A 26,742-nucleotide genomic window follows, 5' to 3' on the forward strand; every position below is an offset into this window, starting at 1 on the left:
TTAAACATACACAAATGCATGGTAGTACAATATGTCAGGGGGAAAAAAGCCCTCTGCCACATATTTAAATTATTTTAGAATTTATTTTTATCTATAAAAGAAAATACTTTGTCTCCACCTGCTGCCCTCCATTTTTCATGTAGAGCTCATACATATCCCATAATCCTTGACACCATTGTAAGGAGAAAATAATTCCAATTATTTGGTTGATTAAAATTTGCTTCTTAAATAAAACACTAGGAAAATTCAGATCTAGAACAAGACTGACCCCTAGTGTTGTTTTTTTTAAGATTTTTTTTTCCTTGGACAAAAATGACCCTTCTTCAAGACAGGTCCTGCTTATTTGACCTATCGTCATTTGATGGTTTGTGACCTGTCCTTATTAAATAGCTGTCATCCCTTGAGGTCCATCAGGCACTTTTTTTTTTTCTTAAAGCCCAAACACATATGTACGTCAAACACCTTAAATTCCTGCTGTCCACGGCTTGTGCTCACTTTGAATGCTGTCTGTAACTCTGTAATTGATGTACGCCCACAACGTTTCCCCTCCAGTAATCTCCTCCGGCTTTGTTTCTTGTTAACTGTGTCATTAAATGCTCACCGTACGTTCAGTAACAGTAACGCAGCTCTGGGGCTTGAGCTTTGTTATCTTTCCTGGTTTTAATGAAATTCTGAGATAATGAGATAATGGGCTTTATTACTACTCTCAAGTTAAAGGATTTCTGGGAAAGCATTAGGTTCATAACAAACGGGGAAATTTCCACTAATAAAAGATTCAGCCTGGAAGGAGCACAAATGAGTTATTGCATCCGCACTGCCTGCTTTGTCAGCCCCTTCGCAGCGGATACCGAAGAGCGGAACTTTCAATGAGCTTTTATTATTTTTAGAGAGAGGTTGAGCTAACTCAGGATGGTGTCGCACATGCTTTGGTTTACGAAACCTGTCTGTACTTACCCTCCCTGGCGCTCATGTCCAGGGAGGACTTTGGGAGAGCGGCTCCGGGCGCGTTTGTCAGGCGCATTTAACTATTCCGGCCAAGGTAATTCTGGCAGCCATCGGCCGCGCCGCCGCCCCTCAGCCGCGGCAGAGCCCACACCGGGAATGGACTGTGGGACAGCCGCTCCCGCCCTGCAACAGCCGCAATTGCACGGCCCCAGCACGGCCCTCTCCCTCCAGCCCGCCCTGAAGGGCTTGGAGCACAAACTCCATGAGGAGCAGCTGAGGGAATTGGGGGTGTAAAGCCTGGGGGAGGTTCAGGGGGACCTTATCACTGAACTACTGAAAGAGGCTATAGCCAGATGGGGAATCAGCACCTGCTCACAGGCAACCCGATATAGGACCAGGGAACACAATCTTAAAATGCGTCACCTTAACGTTGGACATTAGGAAGAATTTCTTCACAAAAAGGGTGATTAGACAGGGTGACTCTTCACAGAAAGGGTGAGTGAACTGTCCAGGGAGATGATAAAGTCACCATCCCTGCAAGTGTTCAAGAAATGACTGGACACGGCACTCAGTGCCACGGTCTAGTTACATGGCGGTGTTCGCTCACAGCTCAGATTCGAGGATCCCAGGACCCTCCTCCAACCCAACTCATTCTGCGCTTGTGTAAAAATGGCGTCGCTCCGCGCGCGTTCCCGGCCAACGGCCGCCATTGGCCGCCCGCCATCTCCCGCCCCGGCCGGGCCCCCGCCCCGCCTCCAGCGCGCGGGCGCGAGCGCGCGCCCGCCCGGGTTTCTCGCGAGATCGGGAGCGGCTCCCGCGCTCTGTTTGAAGCTGCGCGCGCGGACGCTCCGGCCGTTGTTGGCGCGCGCGCGGCTGTGTCTCGCAGCAGCTCCTCGGCCATGGGAGCCAAAAAGAAGCTCTTGCAGGTCCAGGAAGCCTTTCAGCTGGCCCAGAAGCCTCACCAGAACCACGCGAAGCTCGTGGTGGCTCTGAAGAGCACTTATGCCCAGGTACGGCTGCCCTTCGGCGGCCCGGCGCGGGGGGAGCTGAGGGCCCCAGCGGCTGCTCCGCTGGTCCTCCGGGGGGCAGGGGCCGCCTCCGCAGTGTTCCGCTAAAACGAACACCAGTGTGCCTAAGGAGAGCCCGTCACTTAAAAACAAACAAACAAACAGGAAGAATCCCCAACCCTCCCCAGAAAACACAACCAAATGCCGCAAAAACAGGCCGCTGAACTATTCTGCACAGTTGTGTCTTGCGAACGCCGCGGTGACAGCTGCCCGCTGGTGTTAGTGATACCGCGGGAAGGTGTTTGGATACCTGAGATGTGAGTGTGACACAAGATGTGATGGACGTCCTGAAATCTGTTAGCCACAGTTGTGATGTGTCTGCTGTGGAGTTACAGCAAAATAATCACTGAGCAGGGCACGACAGCGGGTGTCCCCCGACTGCTGGCTGTAGCCCTTTAAAAATTTAAATTCAATTGGAAGCTGTCAATTGTGAGCCCACTTGCTTTCTTTTTCTGTGATACACCTTTGAAAGATGAACCGGATAGTTATCTTTTGTTGTGGTTTGATTTTTTTTTCCCCCAGTTGGATGATAAAGAAAGCTTTAATGAAAAATTCATCCACTTCCTCAAGTATGCTATGATAATCTACAAAAGGGAACCAGCAGTGGAACAAGTGATCAATTTTGCAGCTAGATTTGTTACTTCATTCTATCAGATGGAGAAAGAAGATGGTAGTGAGGAGGGGGAAGAAGATAATTTACTCCTGAATTATGTGTTTAAATTTCTGCTTGAGGTACAGTTAACATTTATTCTTAAATGTCTAACATAGAAAATGGAAACTTTTTGCAGTGGGGAAAACTTGATGGTACTTGACAATACTTAAAAATTAGAACTTAAAAAGTGAAAGCAAAACAAAGCTAGTGCATGATAAGTAACACCACCCCTATTCCCTCAACACAAAAAGATCCACCACATCCCACACAATAATCCAACAACTGGATTTCAAAATTTGGGCCTTTGAGAAAAAGGGAAGATACGTCACTGTAGACTTTGCTACAGGTATATTTATAAGCAAGAAATTGTGGAAGTGTGGTGGAAATTAATTTACATTGTTTCTTTGATTAAAAAAGGTATTAAAAGATCTTCTATACAATTGGGGTTGGTATATGTATTATTCCTTTCGGCTTACTGCAAGTGTTGCATAGAAAGATAAACAGTTCCTATAGCATGAACACACAAATAGAATTGCATTTTCCTAAACTATTGATTTGCCATGGAAAGATTATGGATCAGGCCTAAGATAACTAATCATAATTGCTAATATCTTTTTATTCTTCTAATGTTTTATAGAGTCAGGGCAGTAAGTTGGCTGATGCACTGCAGGCTGCATGCAGTGGTCAGCATGCTGCTTCCTTTGTGAAGGCACTGCTGGTTTTCTAGAGTCACTGATCCAGGCAATGGGCTGTAATTGCTTTTCAGTTCTGTGACTTTTTAATCTTAAAATTAAATTGGAAAAGCTTTTGAAACATAGAAGTGCATATTTCATTTGTTCTTTAGAATATAAGCCACTCAGATGTGCATGTTAATAGCCTTATGTTGGAAATGAGAAAAGTGTGATGAAAAGAATACCTTTTCTTTCTTTCCCTAAGAGTCACGATGCGAACAGCCATGCAGTTAGGTTTCGGACCTGTCAGCTTGTTAATAAGATTTTGGGAAATATGCCAGAGAATGCTGAGATTGATGATGACTTATTTGATAAAATTAATGAAGCTATGCTGATTAGACTTAAAGATAAATTTCCAAGTGTGAGAATTCAAGCTGTCTTGGCCCTGTCAAGACTTCAAGATCCTAAGGACGAAAACTGCCCAGTTGTTAATAGTAAGTAGTATTGGTCTTCCTCTTTTGTCTAAGAATATTTCTTAATTTGCATTACCTTAAAGCATTTTAAAGATTGATTTTTTGGAGTTTTTTTTAGTACTGAATAAATGGAGAAGATTAGAGAATATTCTTGTAATTAGAGAATATTAGAGAATGTTCTTGTAATAATTTGTAAACTGAAATTCTTTGCTAGAGGAGATGGAAGATGCAAGTGTTACGTGTGTTCAAGGGGAAAAGACAGAACTGTTAGGAGAGATCTGCTCGACAATCATACTGGGCTCAGGCTGCTCTGTGAACTGAATGTAGAAATAGGCTTGTGAAAATGTGTTGTAAACTAGAGTGAAGGTATAATACATGTTTGTTCAGTTCTTGCCCTCGAAGGACCCTTTGGTACCATTAATTGAATTAGTACAAAACTCTTAGAAGAGTAGAGATGATAGAGAAAAACTACTGTTGTCTCAAATTATGATCACTTTTTCAGACGAGATCAGCATCTCTGCAACGCAGGTATCTTGATGATGTTTGTGGGTTTCTTTGTGTATTGTATGATTCTTGACTAAGCTTCTACTTCCTTTGCCTGGAGGTAGACAAAGTGTAGGTTTGTACCAGCACAGCTGGTATGTAAATTGTGCCCTGATTAATCTTTACATATTATCTTTTGAGACGAATTACTTAGTTGGGGTTTTCTGTTGCTAAGGTAGCTTCTTTGAAATTTTATGTTCTGAGTGTTGTTTATAGGTTACTTATTGAGGCACACTATACATTTCATAGTAAATCATTGTCTCACAGAGCAAGATGAATTCATGTATATTCTGATTAAACTAAATTTATAGTTGCTTTCAATTTTGAATAAATTCAAGAATATAATTAAAAAGCATGAGAGATGTGACGGATTTACTGTAAGAGTTTTGGTAGGCTTAATGGAGATGGCAATTCTCCATTTAAAGGAAAATTTGAGCATCTACTTCAAAGATTATGAAGAGGTTGAACTAGTGAATACAGGTCTTGAAGAGCCAGTATTTGGGAATGCTTTTTTATTTTTTTTCCCCTTCTAGTAAATGACAAAGTGGTTATTTATGGATGGGATCTAGAGTAGCAATTTTTGGAGTTATTAACTGAAGATCTTACTTATAATTGTGAACATTATTTCTTTTGACATCATAGCTCAGCACGTGGTTACCATAAAATCTTGGGGTTGTGATCCTGAACTGTTTCCTAAATTATCAGCTCTGCAGGGGCAGGAGAAGGCTTTTGGTAACAGCTGCTGATTTTTTTTAAGTATTTTCTGTTTTTCTATGTTTCAAACTGATGTGAAAGCATTATTATGACTATTTTATTTTCAGTTTACAGCACGTTGCTTGAAAATGATTCAAACTCAGATGTGAGACGTGCCGTGCTGTCATGTATTGCTCCATCAGAAAGGACTTTGCCAAAAATTGTAGGCCGCACTATGGATGTGAGGGAGGCTGTCAGAAAGCTGGCATATGAGGTAAATTGCATCACTTACCATTGATTTCAAAGGCTGACTTAGGAAAAAAGGCTTTAAATCTTTTATTGTATTTCACTTAACACTAAGAACAGTTTAATAATTTATTTTCATTTACCAAAATTTTGATTTAATACAAGTTTTCTAGTTAAAACTGATGAACTTGACTGTAGAACTTGCTTGATGGAAATTACTTGTGTGGTAGAATTTGTCTGTTGAAGATCAGGTAGTAGCAGCATAAATTATGTATGCAGTCAATTGGTTTTTATCTATGAGTTTTGTGATGTTACTGAAGCAAATTTGCTTCTCTGTTATTATACAGTGGATGTTAGGACCACAGCAGTAGTAAAAAATTGCATAGTTTTAGTATTGCAATTTTGAGAAGTGTCAACCATTACTCATGTTTACATGCAGAGGTAAGAAAGTATGCTAACATGTCTGTTTCTTATGCAGACGTCTTAGGTGAGATCTTGAAACAAAATATTCAATTGTTTCACACAGAACTGTCTTCTTTTTCTATCTTACTTATATTGGTTTTTTTTTTTTCAGCTGAATCTCTTGTGTTAGTAGGATTTTTAAGGAAAGTACTAACTTCTGTAATTTATTGCAGGTACTCATTACCCTGGGCACTTTAAAAAGAGAAGATACTTTTCATGTCCAGGTGTTATATTCAAGCAGAGCTGATGAGCTTTGAGTTATTAAATACCTTAATTAACTATATAAGTTAACTTTATTGTTTATTTTAATTTACATTTCTTTCATGCACAAGGATCTGATTGTTAATGTGTTGGTACAGTGTTTCTGGTATAGCTATTGCAGATTTCTATTGATTTAGGATTTCTGTGGAGAGTTAAAAACTCAAAGTGTAAAACCATAGGTAGGTAATGGGTTTGTTTGTTATCATATGTATTTTAATGTCTTAATTATTTTTAAGGTTTTGGCAGAAAAAGTTCACATGAGAGCTCTGACCATAGCACAGAGAGTTAAATTGTTGCAACAAGGACTTAATGACAGATCTGGTAAGAGATCATAGGTTTCTTAACCTCTTAATACTAATGTTTGAGAGAATACTTTCTAATGTGCTGGGGTGATGTATGCAGAAGCTGTGACGGCAATAATAAGGAGCTTAGAGGGAGTAATGAGGTACCAGGAAGTGTTCAGACACACGAACTCTACTTGCTGCTTTGTTTCTCCAGGCCTTATAGTGAGCAAACCGTAAAAGAATTGCGCTTTCAAAAAACCTGACAGCCAATGAGCTTTAAATTAGGACCAAATGCAATTAACATTAAAAAAAAATAATGTAATTAAACAAAGAAGTAGAAAAATGTAATTAATTTGGAGCATTCGGAAAGGTTTCATTACAGATATTTTTGTAACTAATACATGTATCAAAGAATTTAAATGTGAACATTAGTATCAGTTTGAAAATACTTCCTCTGTCCTTGCAGAGAGAAATCTTCACAGCTGGCTATTTTTTTTGTTTAACTAGCTTGAATTTTCTTTTTCCTTGTTTGGAAAGTCTGCACTAAGTTGAATTTTACTCTCAGAATTTCCCTTGCTGAGTGATGTGCTCCTTGGGAATTGTGAGAATTATGATCTATGTGGATCTTCACTTAGAGAACAAGACTAAAGTAGTGCATTCGCTGGGAAGAACTAGAGCCCTTTAAGGTGTGTCATACATGCATATGTTTCCAATGATCTACTATTCTTTTTGGTTAGCTGGGGATCATATTCTCTTCTAGGAAAGGAAGAGACAATCAGCTGAGTCATTTTTTTGTGCTTTATAAAGCTACACTTAAAAAGACCAGCTCTTTCTGTGTAAGAAGTTTTAGTCACTTTCCCCCACCTATCCTGGGTTGATCTGTAGTAGCCTACAGAAGTTTGCCATGTTCTGGTTCTGAAGTCCAGCGCTGAAAAACCTATGTTCTGAATTACTGTTTCTTATTTTACCCTAGTCTGCAGTTTTATCTAATTAATTGCTGCTTGTCTGCTGGCTGCCATCACTGCCCCATAAATTCTTGGTCTTGAGAGATACTTCTTAGGGTGAATGCATTTCTCTTAGTAATCTTTCCAAACTGGGAAGGAAACTATTTTCCCTAATTTTTATGTGATGCTTCACTTATCAGCAGCAAGTATTTGTTGTATTCCCGCAAAGAGAAAGTACAGCCTTTCTGTGTGGCCTGTTTTTCAGTGACATTGATGTGTTCAACATAAAGAAGTGCCATCTTTTATGATCCAGGACAGATACTTTGTTAGTGTCTATCTCTTCCTTAGGATGATTTTACATCCCAGCTGTTAAGGACTTTTCTTTTTCTTGCCACCTAGATTCACAGGGGGAAACATGTGCTAGGATATGTAGTTTGTCTGATATTATATGTTCTTTGCCAGGTAAGATAGGTTTCTATTCCAAATTGGCTATTCCATACTGCAAATATTGCAAATCTTGTAAACCTGAATATATATTTATTGAATCTGCTTTTCTGGGCAACTCCTGAGCTAAGAAGTGATTATTCAAGGTACCTACATTGAAATTTTGGATATTTTTCCTTATTGGCTTCAGAACAAGGGCTTATAATGGATAAAGTCTAGAATACATAATCCACATTCTGCTTAGCTCTACTTTTCAGGGTGAGTTCAGCTTTCATTCTACGGTATTCTATTAGTTTGCACTTTTCACCTTCTTGGAGAGGTTTCTTATTCTTAGGACAATAATTTAGCTTTTTCAAGGCCTTTTTACAGTTCTTTTTGAACTCCTAGCTGTGTTCAAGTGCTGCATTTATTATCATGAGTTACATAAGAGGAAAGATGAATGTTGTCAGTGTATGTGGACTTTGTTTCCCTTATACTGGATATTGCTCTCTGAGAGAGCCTAGGAGCATAATTGCTTTGCTCCTTAGTTATTATGTTTTTATGTCCACCAGACTTAGCATTTCAACTTTTCTGCTTAAGTCTGGGTGAATGCATTATTGATATATGCATTCTGGATGTTCTCATAAATACTTTTTTCATTGAGGAACTGTTTCTTGTGGCAATGGTCAATAGGGAGTGAAAGTAGCATGTGTAAACTTCATGATCCATTCATGTAATTGAAACAGCATGAGAATTCTGTATGTCAGTTCACATGTAGTATCCTACCTCCAAAAGTGGCTGATTCCTGAAACAGAGCAAGTATGTAACAATGGGTACCCAGAATATTTGGGACTGGAGCATCTCTATTAGGAGGACAGGCTGAAGGAGTTGGGCCTGTTCAGCCTTGAGAAGAGAAAACCGGGAGGGGAGCTCATTGATGTCTGTCAGTATCTGAAGGGTGCCAGGAGGATGGAGCCAGGCTCTGCTCAGTGCTGCCAAGCAATGGGAAAAGAGGCAGTGGGCAGAGACTGATGTACAGAATGTTCTGCCTGCATACGAGGAAGAATTTCTTTACTGTGCAGATGACCTTGCACTGGAACAGGTTGCCCAGGGAGGTTGTGGAGTCTCCCTCACTGGAGATATTCAAGAAGTGTCTGGATGCAGTCCTGTGCCATGTGCTCTGGGATGGCCCTGCTTGAGCAGGGAGGTTGGACCAAATGACCCACTGTGCTCCCTCCTCCTCTTACCTATTCAGTGGTTCTGATTTTGAGTATTTCGTTGTTCTACAGGAGTTTGTGGTTTGTAGATTTTCTGGGTTGAGTTGCTCTCTTTAGATGTCAAAGCTTTTTTGAAAGGTTTTTTTAATTCCTGGTGAGGGGAAAAATTGTATTGCCTCTAAAAAAAAGGTGCCCTAAGTAGTTCTTGTTCAACTGGGTTTTTCTTTATTTAAGGTAATGTTAAGTTTAACTGTATAATAACTTTTTTTTTTGGAAAAAAGACTTCTATAGAAAAATGTTTTGTAAAAGTATGTTTAAAATTAGATATTTTTTAAACTTTTTTTTTAACTGTTTGAATTCTTGTACTATTAGATGCTGTTAAGGAGGTAATGAAGAAGAAGCTACTTCAAGCCTGGTTGCAATTCACTGAAGGGGATGTTTTAGAATTGCTTCATAGACTGGATGTAGAAAACTGCCCAGAAGTGGCCATCTCAGTATTAAATGCTATGTTTTCATTATCTCCACTTCATGACATTGTTCAGAACTGTAAAAACCTTGATAGCAGGTATGTAGAGCATTCTTCATTTCCAAAAGATGAGTATTTTGTACAAGAACATAAAACAAAATTCATTTTAACCTGTTAAGATACTGGCACATTTCCAGTAAGAAAGTTATTTCACTATTATTGATGCTTTTTAAAACCAGACAGGCCCACATCTATGGCTTTGGAGTGCAATGCATGTAGCATCTACTGATTTCAAAGCATTTGTCATGCTACTAACCAGAATCCAAGGCTCTTCATATGACACTGTGCATTTCCTCCCATAATACAGAGTAAGATTTTGCTATTGCTTTTTAATCAGTGACAATTTGTCATTTAATTTTATCATCTATGATTAGACTCCTACCACTGTTCAAAATAATTCCATTCTGATTGGTCTGAGCAAAATGAAGCTTCCATTCTGAAAAACTGAGCTACCAGTGAATTTTTTAAGTAGCAGATCTGTTAGACTAATGACATTTTGAAAAGTAAGTCAAATTACTCAGTTTGTAATGGAGCTTACATTAATTTAATTTATGGAAAACACCAGGTTTGTTTTTATATGAAGTTTCTGAGTACAGCTTGAATGATGGAGTATCAGAATGATAAATGGCTAGATTTTGGAAGTCTCTGTTTTGTTTTTTTTTTGTTAAATTTACATTTAAATAAAGACCTGTCAGATTAATGAGAAGCTGTCAAATGATCAGTTTTCATCTACATGTTGCCTCGGGTGTTCTTGTTTGTTTTGTATATAGGCAATCTAAAGCAAAACCAAAATTGTTGATAGTTTCCAAGTAAAATGGGATTCGAGGGACTAAAAAGTACCACTGCAGTGATACTGTCTTTTCTGTTTTGAGGTAGAATTAATGCACAACTTAATGTTCTGCTTCTGAAAACAAAGATTAATTGCCATGTTTGGCATGAAAAATATTATGAATCTAAAAAGGAGTGGGGGCCTCATGAGGGGTGATCTACCTATGATGGTAGATTGATGATGAGCTTACAGAGTTGCTGAGAAGTTGTATTAGATTTTGCATTTGGCATACTATGATTGCTACTCCATTATTGTGTCAAGATCTTGTATTAAGAATGGAAGAAACAATTCATAGAAGCTGAAAAATATTTTAATGCAGTTTTGCATTCCTGTGGATTCATGGTGTTCTGTTTTTCAGACTTGTGCAGTGATAACAATGTTTCATAAAGTGGTTGCTCTAGAAGGTTTGAAGGGTTGGGCAGAATGTTTCTGCAAACTGATCTGAACAGCCTTGAGTTAAAATACTGAGAAGGACAATGTAGTGAATGGCTTGTGGAGCTCTGTGTCCTCAAGATAGAAAAGGTTATTTTTCTCAATCTGTAACTATTTCTGTGGGGAATACCTTTGACAGGGTTTTATTTGCATTTTAGGAAGTAATATTATTTCTTATTTTCTAATATTTCTGTGTATTTTTTGTTTTAGACTCTTTTATTCATCTCTTCATATTGCTTTGTTTATTTTTGTTTAGAAAGCTGATTCCACTGGAGGATTTAACAGCTGAGAATGTGTTATATTGGAGATGTCTTTGTGAATATCTAAAATCAAAAGGTGAAGAAGGTGAAGTTGTACTAGAACAGGTGCTGCCAGAACCAGCTATATATGCAGATTATTTATTGAGGTACATTGCATTTAAAAATAAATCTCTTATCACTAAATTAGAATTTTTTTTAAATTGGAAAATACTTCCTTTATTCAACTGTTCAGGTATCCTCCAAACCCAAAATTGTGCTTGAATGGTGATTTTAACTTTTCTTTGCTTTTTAAAAAAGATTTTTGAGGGATTTTTTCGAGCTTGCAGAAACCGACACTTCTTCCATTTTTGTCATTTGTGAGAAAAAAGTAAACTTTTGCTGTTGTCCCTAAGAGAAGCATTTTTGAATTGAAACTTCCCTTCTCTTTGCCTGCTCAGGCAGGCATGCTTCCTAAGAACTTATGTTTGAAGGCGGTGACTGACACAGCTGCAATATGAGCCAGTTACAGAACAGTTATTTAACTGCAAGGCACAGGAAGGTAGAAATGAATGTTTGGTTAAGGTGAAGAATGGTAATTTATTTTATTTGGTGGGGTGTTTGTTTGTGTGTTTTGGTTGGGGATTTTTTAGGGTGGTTTTTTTTTTGTCTTCTTGGGATTCTTTAGTCTTAACACAAATTTTGAACAGAATTTGCTTCTGAGCATGGATAATGCTAGGGAATCTTAACTGAGGTGTTGTACCTGTAAAACAGATGATAAATCAGATCTGCTGAAAAACGCATTGTACTGATGGATGTTTCCAGTTTAAAATATGCATATCCTTTTCTCTCTGTACTGGGTGTAGTATACTGGTAGTAATTACAGAATTCATTGTTACTTTTCAGTGTGGAATGTGTTAACATGTTTCATAAACATTTAATAAATGAAGCATCTGTGCTTCCTTAGTTTTGAAATGTATATCCAATCTGCTGAGTATAAATTTATTTATTCATTATTCATTTAACAGTCCATGAAACATTTATTTTCCAAAACATCTGTTCTTAAGAGAACATTTGTTCTGTTTCCATCCAATCTTGCTCAAAATGCCTCCCGTTACATTACTCCGCAGGTTGAGACTAAAATTAATCAGGTTTGCTAGTAATTGTTTACGGTATCAACTGTTAAACCCCTCATTGTTGAGCTGTTGTTTCAGGTAAGATTTGCCTGTTCTCAATCCTCTGATGTACAGTGTACAATTGTGCAGTGCACTGTGAAGGTGTTGGTTAGGAGGAGAAAGAACATGCAACTCACTGGAACTTCAGAAGAAAGCAGGATTGTGATCTGCATTTCGATATTCACTGTTATCTGGTGCAGGCAGCATTATTAAATGATCAGAAACGCTTAATTTCATTTCAGATGTTCTTAAATAGTAGTTGGATGCAAGGTTATTTTGTCCTAAATTTGAAGAAATTTTAAAAATTTGCTAAAAATAACAAGCTGTTACTGGAAAGTATCTACAAAACTGGGGTAGAAAAAAAGCATCTTTTTCACAGCTCATGTAAATATTTGAATTAAATTTTATGATAATGAATTTTGAACGTGATGCTTCATTCCAGATTTTCTGATCATCCATAACTGATAGATAAAATTTGATAAAAAACCAACTGAGTCTAGAAAAATAAAGAAATTAAACAAACTGATTGCACTTTTAATACTATATGGCTGTATGTATCTGATAACATAATATTGTTCTGTGATGACCTATTTAATCAGATTAAGAAGTCACTGTACACTTTCATGATTTTCTTGTATTTTGTCTTGTAGACAATATAACAATTCTGAACTTGTAAAAAGTACATTATATCTAAATATGCAGAAAATAGTAAGAAAAATGGTACATCTATCCATTTGTTCCGAAGGTGTTACCTTTATGCGTTTTTATGCAACTGAAATCACACGTAGCATTGTTTGACATTTTATGTTTCTTATTGTATTACGTTCAGAAAAGGAATTTTTTTAAATGAAGTGCATTATTTTGAAACTGTACATTATTTGGTATAATTAACTTCCTGAAAAAGAATCTATGAAAAGAACACAATTAATTTTTAAGGTTTATACTTAACGTAACCACTTCTATACAGGGCAAGATAGTGGTGGGTTTTTTTATTAGAGGTGGGGCAGGAGTGGATATCTGGATTTGTTTGGAGTGTATTTATTTATTTACTTATTTATTACTGTCCAACAGTGAATCTGAATGTAATTATATCTGTTCTATTTGGATTTAGTTATCTTCAAAATATGCCAATTCTTAGTGAAGAACAAAAAGAAGACTTTAATTGTTTTGAAAACCTGATGACAAAAGAATTTATAGGCCAGCAACTGATTCTAATCATAGGCTGCATGGATACCATGGAAGAGGGAGGAAGGTAAATTTAAATATCAAATTTGTGTTACTAAGCTTAAGATATTCATGCCTGAGGACAGGCATAAAACCTCTGCTTGGAAAAGAACCTGATCAAACAGACAAAATACAGTTCTCGTGCTAGCTGGAATAGAAAGCAGTCTCCTTAATGGAATTGGTCCCAAAATTGTGCCAAATATTGTCTGCCTACTTTTATGGAAAAGTAAGTTCTAGTGCAGAGTCAACATTATTAGGGGAAACAAATTCAGTTGTTTTCACAAAGTATTGTTGAGATTATGAAATTACAGAAGTGCTTATTTGAGCACAGTGTGTAAAAAATAAAGGGAGAAAAATGGATTGCTTCACGACAGATGACTTGGAGGAAGTAGCCCGTTTTTTTCTTGTGTTTTTAAGCTATAATCTGCTAAGGCCAAAAAGGCTACAAATATCTTAGATGCCAGGCTAAATTGGACTGTGTTAACTGAGTCATTCTTATAATTTGAACAGCCTTTTGGTGTGTGAAGTAAGAAGAGTGAATGAATTTGGAATTTCATACCATCTCAGGCATTTTGTGAAAACTTGCAGTTATGATAGTATAAACACAGCAGTAATTTCAAACTCTCAGTGGAATGTGTAAATGTGTGCCAGACTGGCAGGATAGTTTAAGTTGTGTTTTTCTTTTTTTAAAATTTTCAGTCAGATAATTTCCATGAAAGCATTCCCCAGTATTGACTGTTTCTGCTGGTATGACTTTTCTTTGGACAGTAGGGACATCTGATTTAAAAATTCAGCATTTTCTAATCAAGAAAAAACAAGTAACATCAGTAAAAGACAAACATTGCTAAGTAAAAAGATACATGTGGCAGTTACGGAGATAAAAAGATACATTTGGCAGTAGTTATGGAGAAGAGTTTATCTGATTTATGAAGTTTATCTGTATTATCTGTATTTATCTGTATTATGAAGACTTCATCATACTATCTCCAAGTTAATAGGATGGTAACTCTTATGTCTTCCATTTTCTTGAATAAGAAAACATTTGTTTTTGTTTTTTTTTTCTCTAATCCAGAAAGTATCTGTTAGTTATTTTACAAAAGATTCTCATTTTACCTTCAACTTCAGCAGCACTTATACCTCTGCTTGTTGAAAGATTGCTCAGTATTGTTAAGGATGAGGACAAAAGGATCCAAATTGTAAGTCATTGTAAAAGCTTGTTTTCTAGTCTCTGTCTTCCCTAAAAATCCAACAGCTTTTATGAAGCATTTTAAAAGAAATATCAGTATTTAATATCAACCCCCTTGGGTTTTTTGGGGGGTAGTTTTTGAGGTATTTTTGTTTATTGTTATTTTGGTTTTAAGCACAGCTGCATTTTGTGGTTTCTAGAGACCTGTATGTTTAAAGATGCAACTGGTGTTATAAATGCAGTCCTCAAACTAGCAAAGTGCTACACTTCAGTAGCCTGTTCCAGAATACTTCATTGTGGTAGATGCAAAGTGTTTTGATGAAAACATTCAAAATGAGGATGATGTAGATTTCCAGGTTTCATATTTCTCTTCCCTCCCGTTAGCTCAGATAGGTACTTAACAACTTCTTCTTCCTTGCTTACCCAACTGGATGGGAGAAAATGGGATTGAGATGTGCTCATGGTCACATTATGTGTTGTCACATTGAGGGTTTTTACAGGGAACGAGCTGCTAAGAGAAACTGCACAGATGTGCAGTACCTTTTCAGAAGGATAGATTCTTTTATGATTTGGAAAAGTTAAATGCTTAGTATATATCTGAACTGCAATTAATGACACTAATATACTGTTTGTAACAATAGATTGCAGAAATTATATCAGAAGTTCGTGAGCCAATTGTTGCAGTTGACCAGCCTGTTGATGCCGCTGAAATAAGAAGGCAGGAGCTTAAGGTGAGCAGATTTTATTTGATAAGAAAAGTATTTTTTTAAGCTTAATCATCTAGAGTTTTATATAGTAGGTTAATATTGGCTAGTGTCAATAGTGTATCACTGGCTAGTACTACAGAGTTTATTATGTTAATTTTCTTTTTATTTTGTATTTCAGCTTGCTGAAATAAAAGTGAAACTTTTTGAAGCAAAACAAGCTTTGGAAGAATGCATTACTCTTCAGGATTTTAATACAGCATCAGTATTAAAAGAGAAGATAACTGAGTTGGAACACACAAAAAATGATCTGATAAAAGCAGCAGAGCAAGTTGAAATTAAAGAAATGCGTGTGGAGAAGGTCTCTTCCCTTCCTGTATTCCTAAGTGCTGGTTATGTTTTAAAACTTATTCTTAGTTTTAAAAGAAGATGTAGCTTGGCCTTGTCTTAAATAGATTTTTAAAATTGAAAGCAAACGTGTATGGTATTAGTATTCTTCTGCAGTTGTAGAAGCCAATAGAATGCTCTAGCAAAAGATAAATTGTATATAAGCTGATGGTATGCTCTAGGAAAAACAAATTGCAGTTAAACTGTTCTTTTGTCTGAATAACAAAAGACTTCTAAAAGTGTCTTGTTCTTACTCTTTTTACTCTTAATGAACTGAAAACAAAATGGAATTTATTTTGATCATAGCTTATAGACAGGTGATTAATATTCTTGTTCAACAAATGTGTAGTGGAAAGGAAATGTTTATTTGGGTAGGGGCAAATTATGATGAATGGCCCCATTCTTATCAGAGCCACCATTTGTATTGATAATATTTTTCTCTTTTCCCTGACCAACTTGAAGAATGATCCTGAAACACTGTTGAAGTGTCTGATCATGTGTTATGAGGTTCTGAAGATCATGTCACTTTCGAAAGGAATCAGTCCAACCATTAATGAAATCATTCAGTCTCTGGTATGTAAGAATACAAAATAACTTAAACTCCTTAGTAAATGCAAACATATTAAATTATGCCATTGCATTGTTCATACTCTTATCTAGTCTATCTTTTCTTTTGTGTGGGCTTTTACAATTGTCTTCTCAAAACTATTTCAAGTATATCAGAGTGGCATCTGTATCTCATAACTTGGAACTGGGTAGTGTTTCTCTGCAAGAACGTTAATGTCTTTTATGAAGAAATGTGTAGGCTTGTTGTTGTATATTGGTTTTTTCATTTCCCAGAGTGATCCAACTGCATTTTGTTTGAAAACAAATATTTATTTAATGCAAACACAAAGCAAAACACTCCTATGACTTTTGCCATTATTTTGTTGCTGATTTCAAACAACATATTCAATCTGCTTCTGTTTATATCTAGATAAACAGAATATTTGGTAGTTGCCATTTTCCAATCCTGAATCAAAAATTATTTTTAATTTCAGGGTAAGCATATTTTAGTAGTCCAAGTTTTATTTTAAATTTATGTATTTTGTCTATAAAGTTTAATATTACTGTTTTCAGATACTTCCAGGTGTAACTAATGTCCACCCAGCTGTGAGAAATATGGCAGTTCTGTGTTTGGGTTGCTGTACCCTTCAGAACAAAGAATTCGCCCAAAAACATCTTCCATTGCTGTTACAGGTAAAATATCTGATGAGAAATGAAATTATGGTCTTTGTGACAATAAATAAATCTAGTTTTGTATCTATAACAGGCTATCATGCATAGTAATGGTCTTTGAGAACCAGTGATTCCTGATTTCTGGTTTCCTGTAGATTTTTCTGATGTCTAGTAAGATTCAGTTTATCTTGGTAGTAGCATGTTTTCCCTTTTAAGGGCACAGAATTCCTTATCTTTAAGGTCTCATTTTCTCTCCAAATCTGGGTGAAATCTTTGTTACTATTTCTGTATAACAGTTTATAAAAGTAAAATCCTGTTTGTTTTTAATATATTTGTGAATATTTGTTACTCAATACAGAAAAGAGAAGCTGTAGGATTATCTAAGCTTTCCTTAGGAAACCAAACTAAAAATGTGTCTGATGGTTTTCACATTTCTGTTGCATACTTACCTGTGATACTGAGTTTCTGATTAAAATTCTGAATAATTAATATGTTAATATTAAGGATTAAGGAAGAGTTGTTAGCTAGAGGATAAAGTAATATTCAAACTAATAAACAATAGCATGGCCAAACATCTGTGGATATGGAGCATGTTGGATGCTGTAATATCCATAATTCCCATCCTTGTGGTGAGTGTTCTGATACTAAGCTAATTATATAAAATATGACACTTGTTAACCCTGGTTTTTCACCCTGGCTTTGAGGGAAGTGTGGGTGCTTTTCTAAGAGTGTGTTCAGGCAGACATTGGAGAAATGACTGCAGGAGTTGAGCTGATGTGCTTGGCTCAGACAAGATAGTCGAATTGTCAGTCATAGTAGGAGAACTTTGGGTTCCTGAAAAAGTAACATTTACTATTATTTCTAATTTGCCTTTGAGTATGTCACATTAAAAAAAAAAGTTTGTTTGGAGAGGATTTCAGTTACCTTTAGTACCTTAAATTTTTGAGTTAGGTAATCTTTCTGCAGGTACTAAACTCACATTCTCTGTGTAGGCTGCTATCAGAAGCAGGGTGTTGGGCTAAACAGGTGTAGAATCTCTGGGCTAACCCATGATGCATGGTTTTACTTGCATGCAATTTGAACTATAATATATACTAACCTATGTAACTTCGACTTTTATTAGTTTCTTGGTCCCTGTTGTCTTTTTACATACTGTTGATTTTAATTAAGCCATGCTTTTATTTAGCTATATTTCTGTAATGCCTAACACTCTGGAGCTACCATAGGCAAACAGACTTTGTTTGTCCAGTGTCTGTTTATGGGTTGAACAATGAAATTACATCTCACACATGGATGCTCACTCCATGAGTGAAATTAATTTGATTTTATGTAGTGCAAATTGCATAGATGACTTGATAAATTATTTCCCAGATGGAATTATAAATTCAAATTTAAATTTGTATCACACCTTCCTAAAGTTTGAAAATTGGTTCAAGTATTATAGAAAAGTTTCCCAAAATAATCAATTTTATTAAAGAAAAAAATCTTACTGTGCTTAATTTCAAGATTGGTGGTCTACGGGAAGATGATATATTTATTTTCTTTATTAAACCTAGGTTTTGCAAATAGATAACATAAAGATAAAGCTCAGTGCTTTAAAGGCAATCTTTGATCAACTAATGCTGTTTGGAATTGAGCCTTTTAAAACCAGAAAATGCAGTGACTCTCAAAGTGAAAGTGCACACATTGGAACTGAAAATGGTGAGGAGGAAAGTGAAACAATAGAGGAGGAAGAGGAGACTGCCACAGTTCACAGCCTTCTGAAGCTTCTTTCTGGTTTCTTAGACAGTGAGGTAAGGAATATTATAAAATTTGCCTTAGTTTTGTTTTACAATTATTTTTGCAGATGGCTTATCATCCCGTTAGGTTGCCTGGGAATATTATGTGATGTGAATTGAAATTAATGGTTTAATATTAAAATACCTGTCCTAGAAAATGACTGCAAGGCTGACATTACTCTTGAGCTGCTTTGCATTCTGTGCAGGTGGAAATATGTGAATGTAGAGAGTGATTGGTAAGATGGGATATAGGCTATTTCAGTAAAGCATTAGTGAAAAGCATTATGGTTGGTGTATCGTGTGTATGAGAGTTCTTTCTTCAGTATTCAGAGCTAAGGACAGAAGCTGCAGAAGGCATTGCCAAACTGATGTTCTCTGGGAGGTTGATCAGTGCCAAGCTCCTTTCTCGTCTTGTTTTGTTGTGGTATAATCCTGTGACTGAAGAGGACACTCGGCTCCGACACTGTCTGGGAGTTTTCTTCCCTTTATTTGCTTATGCAAATAGGTAATGCTCTTTATAATTTGTTATATGACAATTTACATCGATCTAGCAGCTTTAGGAACCTTTTTTTGGTCTTGCACAAGTAGAAATGGTACAAATGCAAATTAGATTTAGACATCTAATTCAGCCTCCTATGCCTATTGCTTTTGAAAGTGCGTGATCTTAACCTGTGACCACTCTGAAGACTTTCCATTAATTCACTGTTACCCCTGTGGCTTTCCATGTTTTTCCACCCCCCCTTTCCTAAGCCTACAATCGAAACTGTTCTCAAAGATACTGAATAAAATTAATTTAAAAATATGTGCTTTACTTATTTATGCTGTTGAGCACTACAGGTAGGCTTTGAAGTGTCACTAAAAAATAGCTAGCAGGAACGCTTCAAAAGAAAATAATCAGTGCCCAGCAGTTACCAAAGCAGCAGGCTGCTAGGTTGTGGTTTGGGGTTTGTTTTGGTTTGTTTTTGAACCAAGGAATACTCCAATTTAAATTCACAGCATATTCAAATCTCCTGTTTATTTTGATGGTGGACAAAAGAGGTAGAGAGCTTATAGGTCTAAATAGCAATTCTCATCTTTTACTTTCTGAAAGCTTACTTTTCAGTAGTTGCTAGTGGTTTTATTGAGTTAGAACAAACTAAGTATTTATCTGCTTTATTGATAGCTAAATTTTAATTTAGGTGTATTATGATGTTACCTTATCTATTTTTCAAACCAAATTGAATTAAATTTTTGTGGCTTATATGACCTTGCCACATTAAGAGGAGTAGGACAAAGGAGAGTTGTCTTAAAAGAGTAAAAAAATCCCTAAGCAATGTATTTTTGCTGTTGTCAGAAAAAAAAAGCCAAATAAAAATACCCAGTTTCTTATAGAATGGGGTTTTCCCTACTTAAATTCTTAGAAAAGTAACAGAAAAATGGATTTCATATGTTTCCAGTATCTCGGATAATGAGTAATGAATTTAAACTTTTAGCATTGATAACCTTCTACTTGTGAATGTCATCTTCTGATGCTGGGAATTTAATTCTCTTTTTTCATGAGTTCTGGTGATTGCTCACCTATCCCTTGATAGTGGTCTAAGTGGATACTTACTCCATGAGTAATCCCATGTATTTCCAAGTCCTTTGCAAATGAGGCAATTTTTTGTGGCACCTTATAGATTATCTTCTTTCTTGAAAAAATAACATGGTGTATATGTTAAGCAAAAATCAGAAAAATCTGTGGAGAAAAGAATCCTGTGTCTTAGTCTGGCTCATTGATTGAGAATCTCTGTTTAGTTAGGAAATCTCATTTATTTTCTGTCTCAAAACATTATCTGCATCCTGGATCATAAATGGTCCATTTTAAATTGAGTAATTTACTTTCTTCAGTGATGGATACTGTATTATTAGAAGTGAATTATTAAATACCATGTGTAATTCAGAACTTGTCTGCAAAGTTGCCATTCAGTAAAGGAGAATTTTGGTAATAAATGAGATTTGGCAGAGGCTCATACCTGAATTTGATACTGATCTCTCACTGAATTTTACAATTCCATTTGTTTTCTGGGTGCTGCTGTGTTAATCTTTCCATCTGGTCACAGATATAATCTAGAGATTTAGTTTTTGAAATGAAATATTCTTACTCTGAGGAAAAGATGTTGATCCTGACTTTTTATCTGTCATGTCAGAAGGGTGGTATGAGATGCTAGATCAGGGACAAGGTCCTGTAACCAGTGACCAATTCTTATTCATGGAATGTCTTCTGTAGTGTATTCAACTCAGACAGCATAAGAGGAGAAGTTTCTGCCTCATGCCTGTGTGTTACTAGAGGTGGTTTTATTTTTCATTTACAGGGAATAATCTGAATGATACTTCTGTAATGGTTGAGCCAATATAAAGCCTTAAAGCTGATGAAAGGGAGAGTTCTTGCTTTGAGTCTTTTGTAGCCAGTTGTAGTGCTCAAAAGGATTTTTTGTCAGCTGGTTTGGCTCTGTAATCCAGCAACAAATAATCTACTTTTTAAAAAATTACTTGCTTTCTTAGTTTTCTCCTGTAGTTATTTGTGTTCAAATAGGAAGTTATCATAAATATCAGCAAGAGTAAAGGCTTCACTTCAACTGTACCTTGTACTTTTTCACATCTTACTTGTTAAATTATTTTGACAAGTCTTGTGGAACCACACTTTTAGACAACTTGCTGCAGAACCAAGTGAAACATGAGTTTTAGGCTTGCTTGGCAGGAGTTACGAACTCTTCTGAGAAAAAATCACAAGTATTTCTTCCAAAAATCCTGTTAACCACTGCATACTTTTTTTGCCAGGTTTCCTTGCTTTCTTATACAATGAGAAGTATCTCCAAAGAAAAATGCTAGCAGAAAGGAGGATTGAGCAGACAAGAAGATAAATCTATGAAAATGAGTTACAGAAATGCATTTATGGAAATGTTTTCTCTTGTCCTTCAAGATAAAACATATCTGTATATATCATGAGTTTTCAGTAGTAAGGATGTTCAAATTCGTCAGAGGAAGGAAGTGTTACTTAAAACTTGCTTGAAATACCATGTGCTAAAATTTCAAATGGTACTATGAAACAGCTTTGTTATCTTCATCTTGCTGGCTTTTGCAAGTTTGGCTGCTCCCACTTTGCTTTGATTGATGTACCAAGTCAGTGAACTTTCATAATGGAAGAGAAAACTTAATTTCGTCTAATTATGCTACTAATATTTGACTTCACTGAAACAGGTCTAACCAGGAGTGCTTTGAAGAAGCTTATCTTCCAACTCTGCAAACACTGTTAAATGCTCCTGCAACATCACCTTTGGCTGAAGTAGATATCAGTAATGTTTCTGAACTGTTAGTGGATCTGACCAGACCAAGTGGACTGAAATGTCAGTCCAAGAATTCTCAGGACTATCAGGTACAATGTGTTAAACTGTGGGAAAATAGTACTTGTGTTAGATTAAGAGCTACTCCCCCTTTGCTTACTGCTACATGTCTCGGCCTCTCTGGGATTCCCAGTGTCAGGAGTTGGATTAAATGAGTGCCTGTTCAGGTAGTAAAGTCTTCTTCTTGACACTTCCCCCCCTTTTTCATCTCCCAGCTTTTCCTCCCCCCAGCCCCAATTTCTCCTCCTGCTTACAATTAAAAAATGCTAGTAGGAACTTGCACATGGCTAATTGTTTCTGTTGTAGACGATATTTCTAGAAATCAGTTGGTGAATGTACTAAAAATAGTGCATTTTAGGAAAATGTTTGCTGTGTAAAATTAACCTGCTGTTTAAATCAGATTGTTCTCACTGCTGTCTCTTGTAAATCGTTCCCAGCAAAATTAGTGACACCTAATTTCTTCCTTTGCAGGAGTCAACGGTGCATGATAGTTTAGCTGTGAAAATTTGCAATGAAATCCTGGCGGACCCAACTGCACCAGATGTCCGTATTTATGCAAAAGCTTTAAATTTACTAGAACTCAGTAGTTCTTCTACTGAGAATCTTCTGGTGTTGCTCAGTGAGATTCAAGAGGTAGTACATAAATAGCATGGTTCTTACTTTTTTAATCATTAGTAGTCTAATATTCTGATACACTTAAAAAATGAAGGGCCTTTTGTTTACTGTGACAATATGACTGGAATTTCTCTTCTAACCAGTTTTGAAAATTAATTTTTGAATAATTTACAATAATCTGAGCTGGTATCACTGCATAAACTACAGACAGTATAAGCAGCTTGAAACAGTGTGCCCGACTTGATACATTGCAGTACAGTAAATTCTTTTGATAACTGTAGTGTAGTTATTTTTTTAAGTTAAAATAAAATTCAATATTAAGTCTTGCAGTTTTTCAGCTTTAATTAATTATTAACAGCTGAAATTTTACACCTAAACTTACGGTGTAATGGGAAGATCATTAGGCAACATGAAAAAGATGCTTGATTTAAGATGAAGTGGGAAGAGATTACAAGAGTTTTACTTCGGTGCTTTTATTAATGTGGAAAAAAATTAAAATTTGGAAGTGTGGCACATGAACACAATGCTATATTGGTAAGAATGCTGAATCCACTATGGGCATATCATCCTGAGGTAGCTGTACTCCGTGTGCAGTTGCTTTAATTTTTTCCAGGTTTTCTTTAAAAAAATCTGAAAAAAAATTGGTACTTTAGTGCCTAGTATTGATGGAGAAAGTGTTTCTCCTTTCAGCTTGACTGGTCACTTTTGTGTCACACATTGTATCCTCTGTGCAGTAATTTCAACTAATTCTATTAGTAGGCACATTTTGTAGATAAAAGAAATAGTTGTAAATCTAAGCAGCATTTAACATTAAATGTCTGTTCTCCAGAAAGTGGAAGATAAACTGTGTCAAAGAGCTATTGAGAAGATGCGAATGAAATTGACCAAGGATCCTAATGGGGGCAAAAACCACTCTGGAAGAACTGAGGAAACAGGTCTCTCTGGAAGGACACAGGAAAGAGACATCACATTGTCTGAAAATACTGTTCACTGTGAAGAAGGTAATTCAGGAGTGGTGTAGTACAGTAGCAGGTGTACAGCTCAATGAATTGTTTAGAAGTTATGAAAATAAAAAGTAATAGGACTTGGGAGACAACCCCAGCTCCCTCAGCTACTCCCCATGTCACCTGTGCTCCAGACCCTTCCCCAGCTCCACTGCCCTTCTCCAGACTCACTCCAGCACTCAATGTCTTTCCTGCAGTGAGGGGCCCAAAACTGACCATGGGATTTGAGGTGTGGCCTCATCAATGCTGAGTACAGGGGGAATGGTCACTGCCCTGGACCTGCTGGCCACGGAGTCTGGTACAAGCCAGGATCCCTCTGCTGGCTCATGCTCAGCTTACAGACATTCAGCTGTTGGAGCTGGTCCCTTACAATTTCAGTGTCCTCAAACGGAAAAATCATTGTTCCCATGCTCATGGTCCTCCAATTCAGGGGACTGGGCAGCCTAAGGTCCATCAGTAATATTAAAGAATCAAGCACATAAAGCATGAATGGCTCTGCTTTTTCTCTAGCCCTGTTAGTCGGGTGACTGACCATCTTCACTTTGTCCAGTGTTTTGTTTGGACTTTCTCCTTTTACTGTACTTTCAAAAGTCCTTCTTTACTATCTCACAAAACACTGACCAGGTTCAACTGTAATTAAACTTTGGTCTTTGGTGCCTTCTCCACACATGTATGAACCACAGCTCTGTCATCTTCCTGCAAAGCCTGACCTTGCTGTCAGAGATCCTGCAGTTCCTTTTTCCTTTTGAGCTCCACAAGGAAGTCCCTGTTCAGACAAGCTGATCTTGTGTCCCGCTTCCTCAGCTTCCAATACAGTGGAAGGGGCTAAACAGTTATCAGGCATAGTTTATGTATGATTGACCTTTGCTGGGGTGGAGTGACATTTTAAACTTTCTGTTAGCCTTATTACCTAGTTTCTGGTTTAAAGAAAAAGTGGGGCTCAATTGTGTGGTTTTTTTTAATGTAACAGCCAACATTTAAAATCTTGGTATTTAAGATAATCAAGTTTTAATTTATGACTTCTGCGTGTGTTATTCTGTTTAACAGAAAATAATAAAGATGCTCCTCATACTCCAGTTAATGAAGTTAAAGAGACTGCAAAATTAAGATCTGCAAGAACCAAAACTGGCAAAGGTACAGTGGCTACAGTATTAGTAGTTTTTAATAAAATAATTTCATACTAATTTTTTGTGAATGTATCAGTGGGAAAGCCATTCATAATCTGTTGTAGCTTTTATAATTGCATTTGTTAAAAGATGAAAGTAGTTTGTTCTGTGTAAATTTTTGTGCTGTTAGCGTCTCCCATTAACAGATTTCAAAAAAGAAAAAAGGACTGTCTACAGGCTTGCAGATAACCCGGCCACAGCCATTGACAGTACACACAGGTCTTTCTGGGAGAAGTAGAAAATTGTGGTGTTTTTGTTCTTGGTTTTTTGTGACCACATTCTATCAATGCTGACTGCATATTTCTGTGTTTCAATGCAATATCACACACTGAAGAAAGATAGATACAAAACTAGTTTAAGAAAATAAATGGTATCAAGATTCAAAAAAAAATTTTTGCTTATACTTAGGAGTGCGGAAAGCGACAGAAGTGAGGTCTGTGAGCAGAAGAAAAACTGGTGCAAGTGTAAAACGTGGTCTTGAAAGGTAAATCCTTGTCTCTCCACCATCAAAACCATAACAAGGAAATTTAATTCAAATGTTTTTCTTTACCAAACCTGTACGTTTTGATATCCTCTGTTCCTAAAACACTGAAAAATATTTAAGGAAAAAATGTTTTTGAACTAGTGCTTTTCAAACAGTGGCAAGTTTTGCCAAGAAGCCTGTAATATTTTTTTAGCATACCTTTTGTGTGTTGAGTCAACAGATATCCTAGCTGAAAAAAGTCAGATTTTTGGTTTACATTATTGCTCTTCTTCCAATTAGTTTTTTCTGCCTTTTTTAATCTGTTCTGTGGAGGTATAAATTTTAAAAATGTAAATTATTTTTTCCCTTTCACAGTTTTGTTGCTTATTGTCCAACATATAGTTGACTAGCACTAGAAATGACTGAGAAATGAATATAGGCAATGGATTTCTTCCCTTATGATTTTGCAGGATGTAAGCATAAAAACAACATTGTCTTTGTGCTTTTCAGCTGTGCTCAACTCTTTCTTAAGCAAGTAATCCATTTACTGTGGACTTTATTGTGACAAGGGTCAGTCTCTCCCATTTGCCTATTTGGTGTGTTTGCTTTGATTCCATCTAATTTTGGGGGAATTTGATTCCATCTAATTTTGCTTATTTTGCAACTGCACTTGGTTATCTTTACTGATACTGCCGTATCACTTGGAAAACACTGGTATATTCTAAAAAAATAACAGTGTTTAATTATTAACAATTATTTTTACTATTTAAGACTCTGTTTCAAGTTTGTTCCTATAACAGCTCTTCAGTTTTCTTAGTCTTTTTTTCACCTAATTCATAAATAATCTGTGTTTCAGTGATCAAAATCCAGAACCAGTCCCAGTGTCAAGTTCAAGGCCTCAAAGACGAGCAAAAACTTTGGCCTTGGAGAAAACCCGAATGAATCTTTCAAGACTGTTGAATGAGGAAGCAGATGAGTGAAGACAAAAGGAGAAAGTGCCTTTGTCAACACCAGACCTGAAAATAAGATTTTTTCTTGCTAGTCATATTTACTTCTTTCATATGAATCATTCATAATTCTACATTTCTACATTAGTTTTTTTTAAAATAGATGCTTGTATTTTATGTATTTCCTGATATGAAGTCCCTCATTCATAATAATATGTCATCTAGTAATAAAAATGGATTAAAATATTACCTGAACAAAACTTGGATGTTTTTTCTTTTACTTTATAGAGAAGAAAGCATCTTACCTGCAAATAAAAAATGCTGTTGATGCTAAGTATTCCATAGTTAAAGCTGTTTTAACAGTGAATGGTTGCTTGCGATGGCAGCAATTTTGAATGTACCTACTTTTATGGCCCTCGCTTTCTTCATTTTTATAAGGTTTTATAACAGTAAAACCTGGTCAGCAGATGCATGTGTTTACTGTTCATGTTAATGTAAAATAGAGTTGATCTTAATTGGGAATTCTGCTTCCTGCAGGTGCGTGTCCACTTTATTAAACAATATCAAAGTGGTAAAACTGAGTAACTGATTTTACAAACCATACTGAAA

The 26,742-nt window shown here is 36.4% G+C and overlaps 1 protein-coding gene across 1 annotated transcript; it reads left to right on the top strand.

Moving 5' to 3' along the window:
* Positions 1-1,769: 1,769 nt before the first annotated feature.
* NCAPG (non-SMC condensin I complex subunit G) lies at positions 1,770-26,399 on the top strand. The gene is made up of 21 exons (XM_088163203.1): positions 1,770-1,955; positions 2,535-2,744; positions 3,601-3,829; positions 5,173-5,318; positions 6,250-6,334; positions 9,254-9,446; positions 10,925-11,074; positions 13,191-13,331; positions 14,376-14,499; positions 15,131-15,220; positions 15,375-15,554; positions 16,043-16,153; positions 16,700-16,819; positions 18,355-18,591; positions 18,900-19,081; positions 21,796-21,970; positions 22,410-22,571; positions 23,383-23,554; positions 24,605-24,691; positions 25,132-25,207; positions 26,043-26,399. Exons 1-21 carry the CDS (start codon positions 1,845-1,847, stop codon positions 26,164-26,166), a joined length of 3,105 nt encoding a protein of 1,034 aa, XP_088019329.1. The 5' UTR covers positions 1,770-1,844; the 3' UTR covers positions 26,167-26,399.
* Positions 26,400-26,742: the final 343 nt, after the last annotated feature.

Source organism: Sturnus vulgaris, chromosome 4 (genome assembly GCF_052056855.1).
Source record: "Sturnus vulgaris isolate bStuVul1 chromosome 4, bStuVul1.hap1, whole genome shotgun sequence".
Taxonomy (NCBI): Eukaryota; Metazoa; Chordata; class Aves; order Passeriformes; family Sturnidae; genus Sturnus; species Sturnus vulgaris.

Coding starts and splice junctions, on each gene's coding strand:
- NCAPG (XM_088163203.1), top strand. CDS start 1,845: ATGGGAGCCAAAAAGAAGCTCTTGCAGGTCCAGGAAGCCTTTCAGCTG. Junction 6,335..9,253: donor AGGACTTAATGACAGATCTG/GTAAGAGATCAT, acceptor TTGTACTATTAG/ATGCTGTTAAGGAGGTAATG. Junction 18,592..18,899: donor CTGGTTTCTTAGACAGTGAG/GTAAGGAATATT, acceptor TTCTTTCTTCAG/TATTCAGAGCTAAGGACAGA.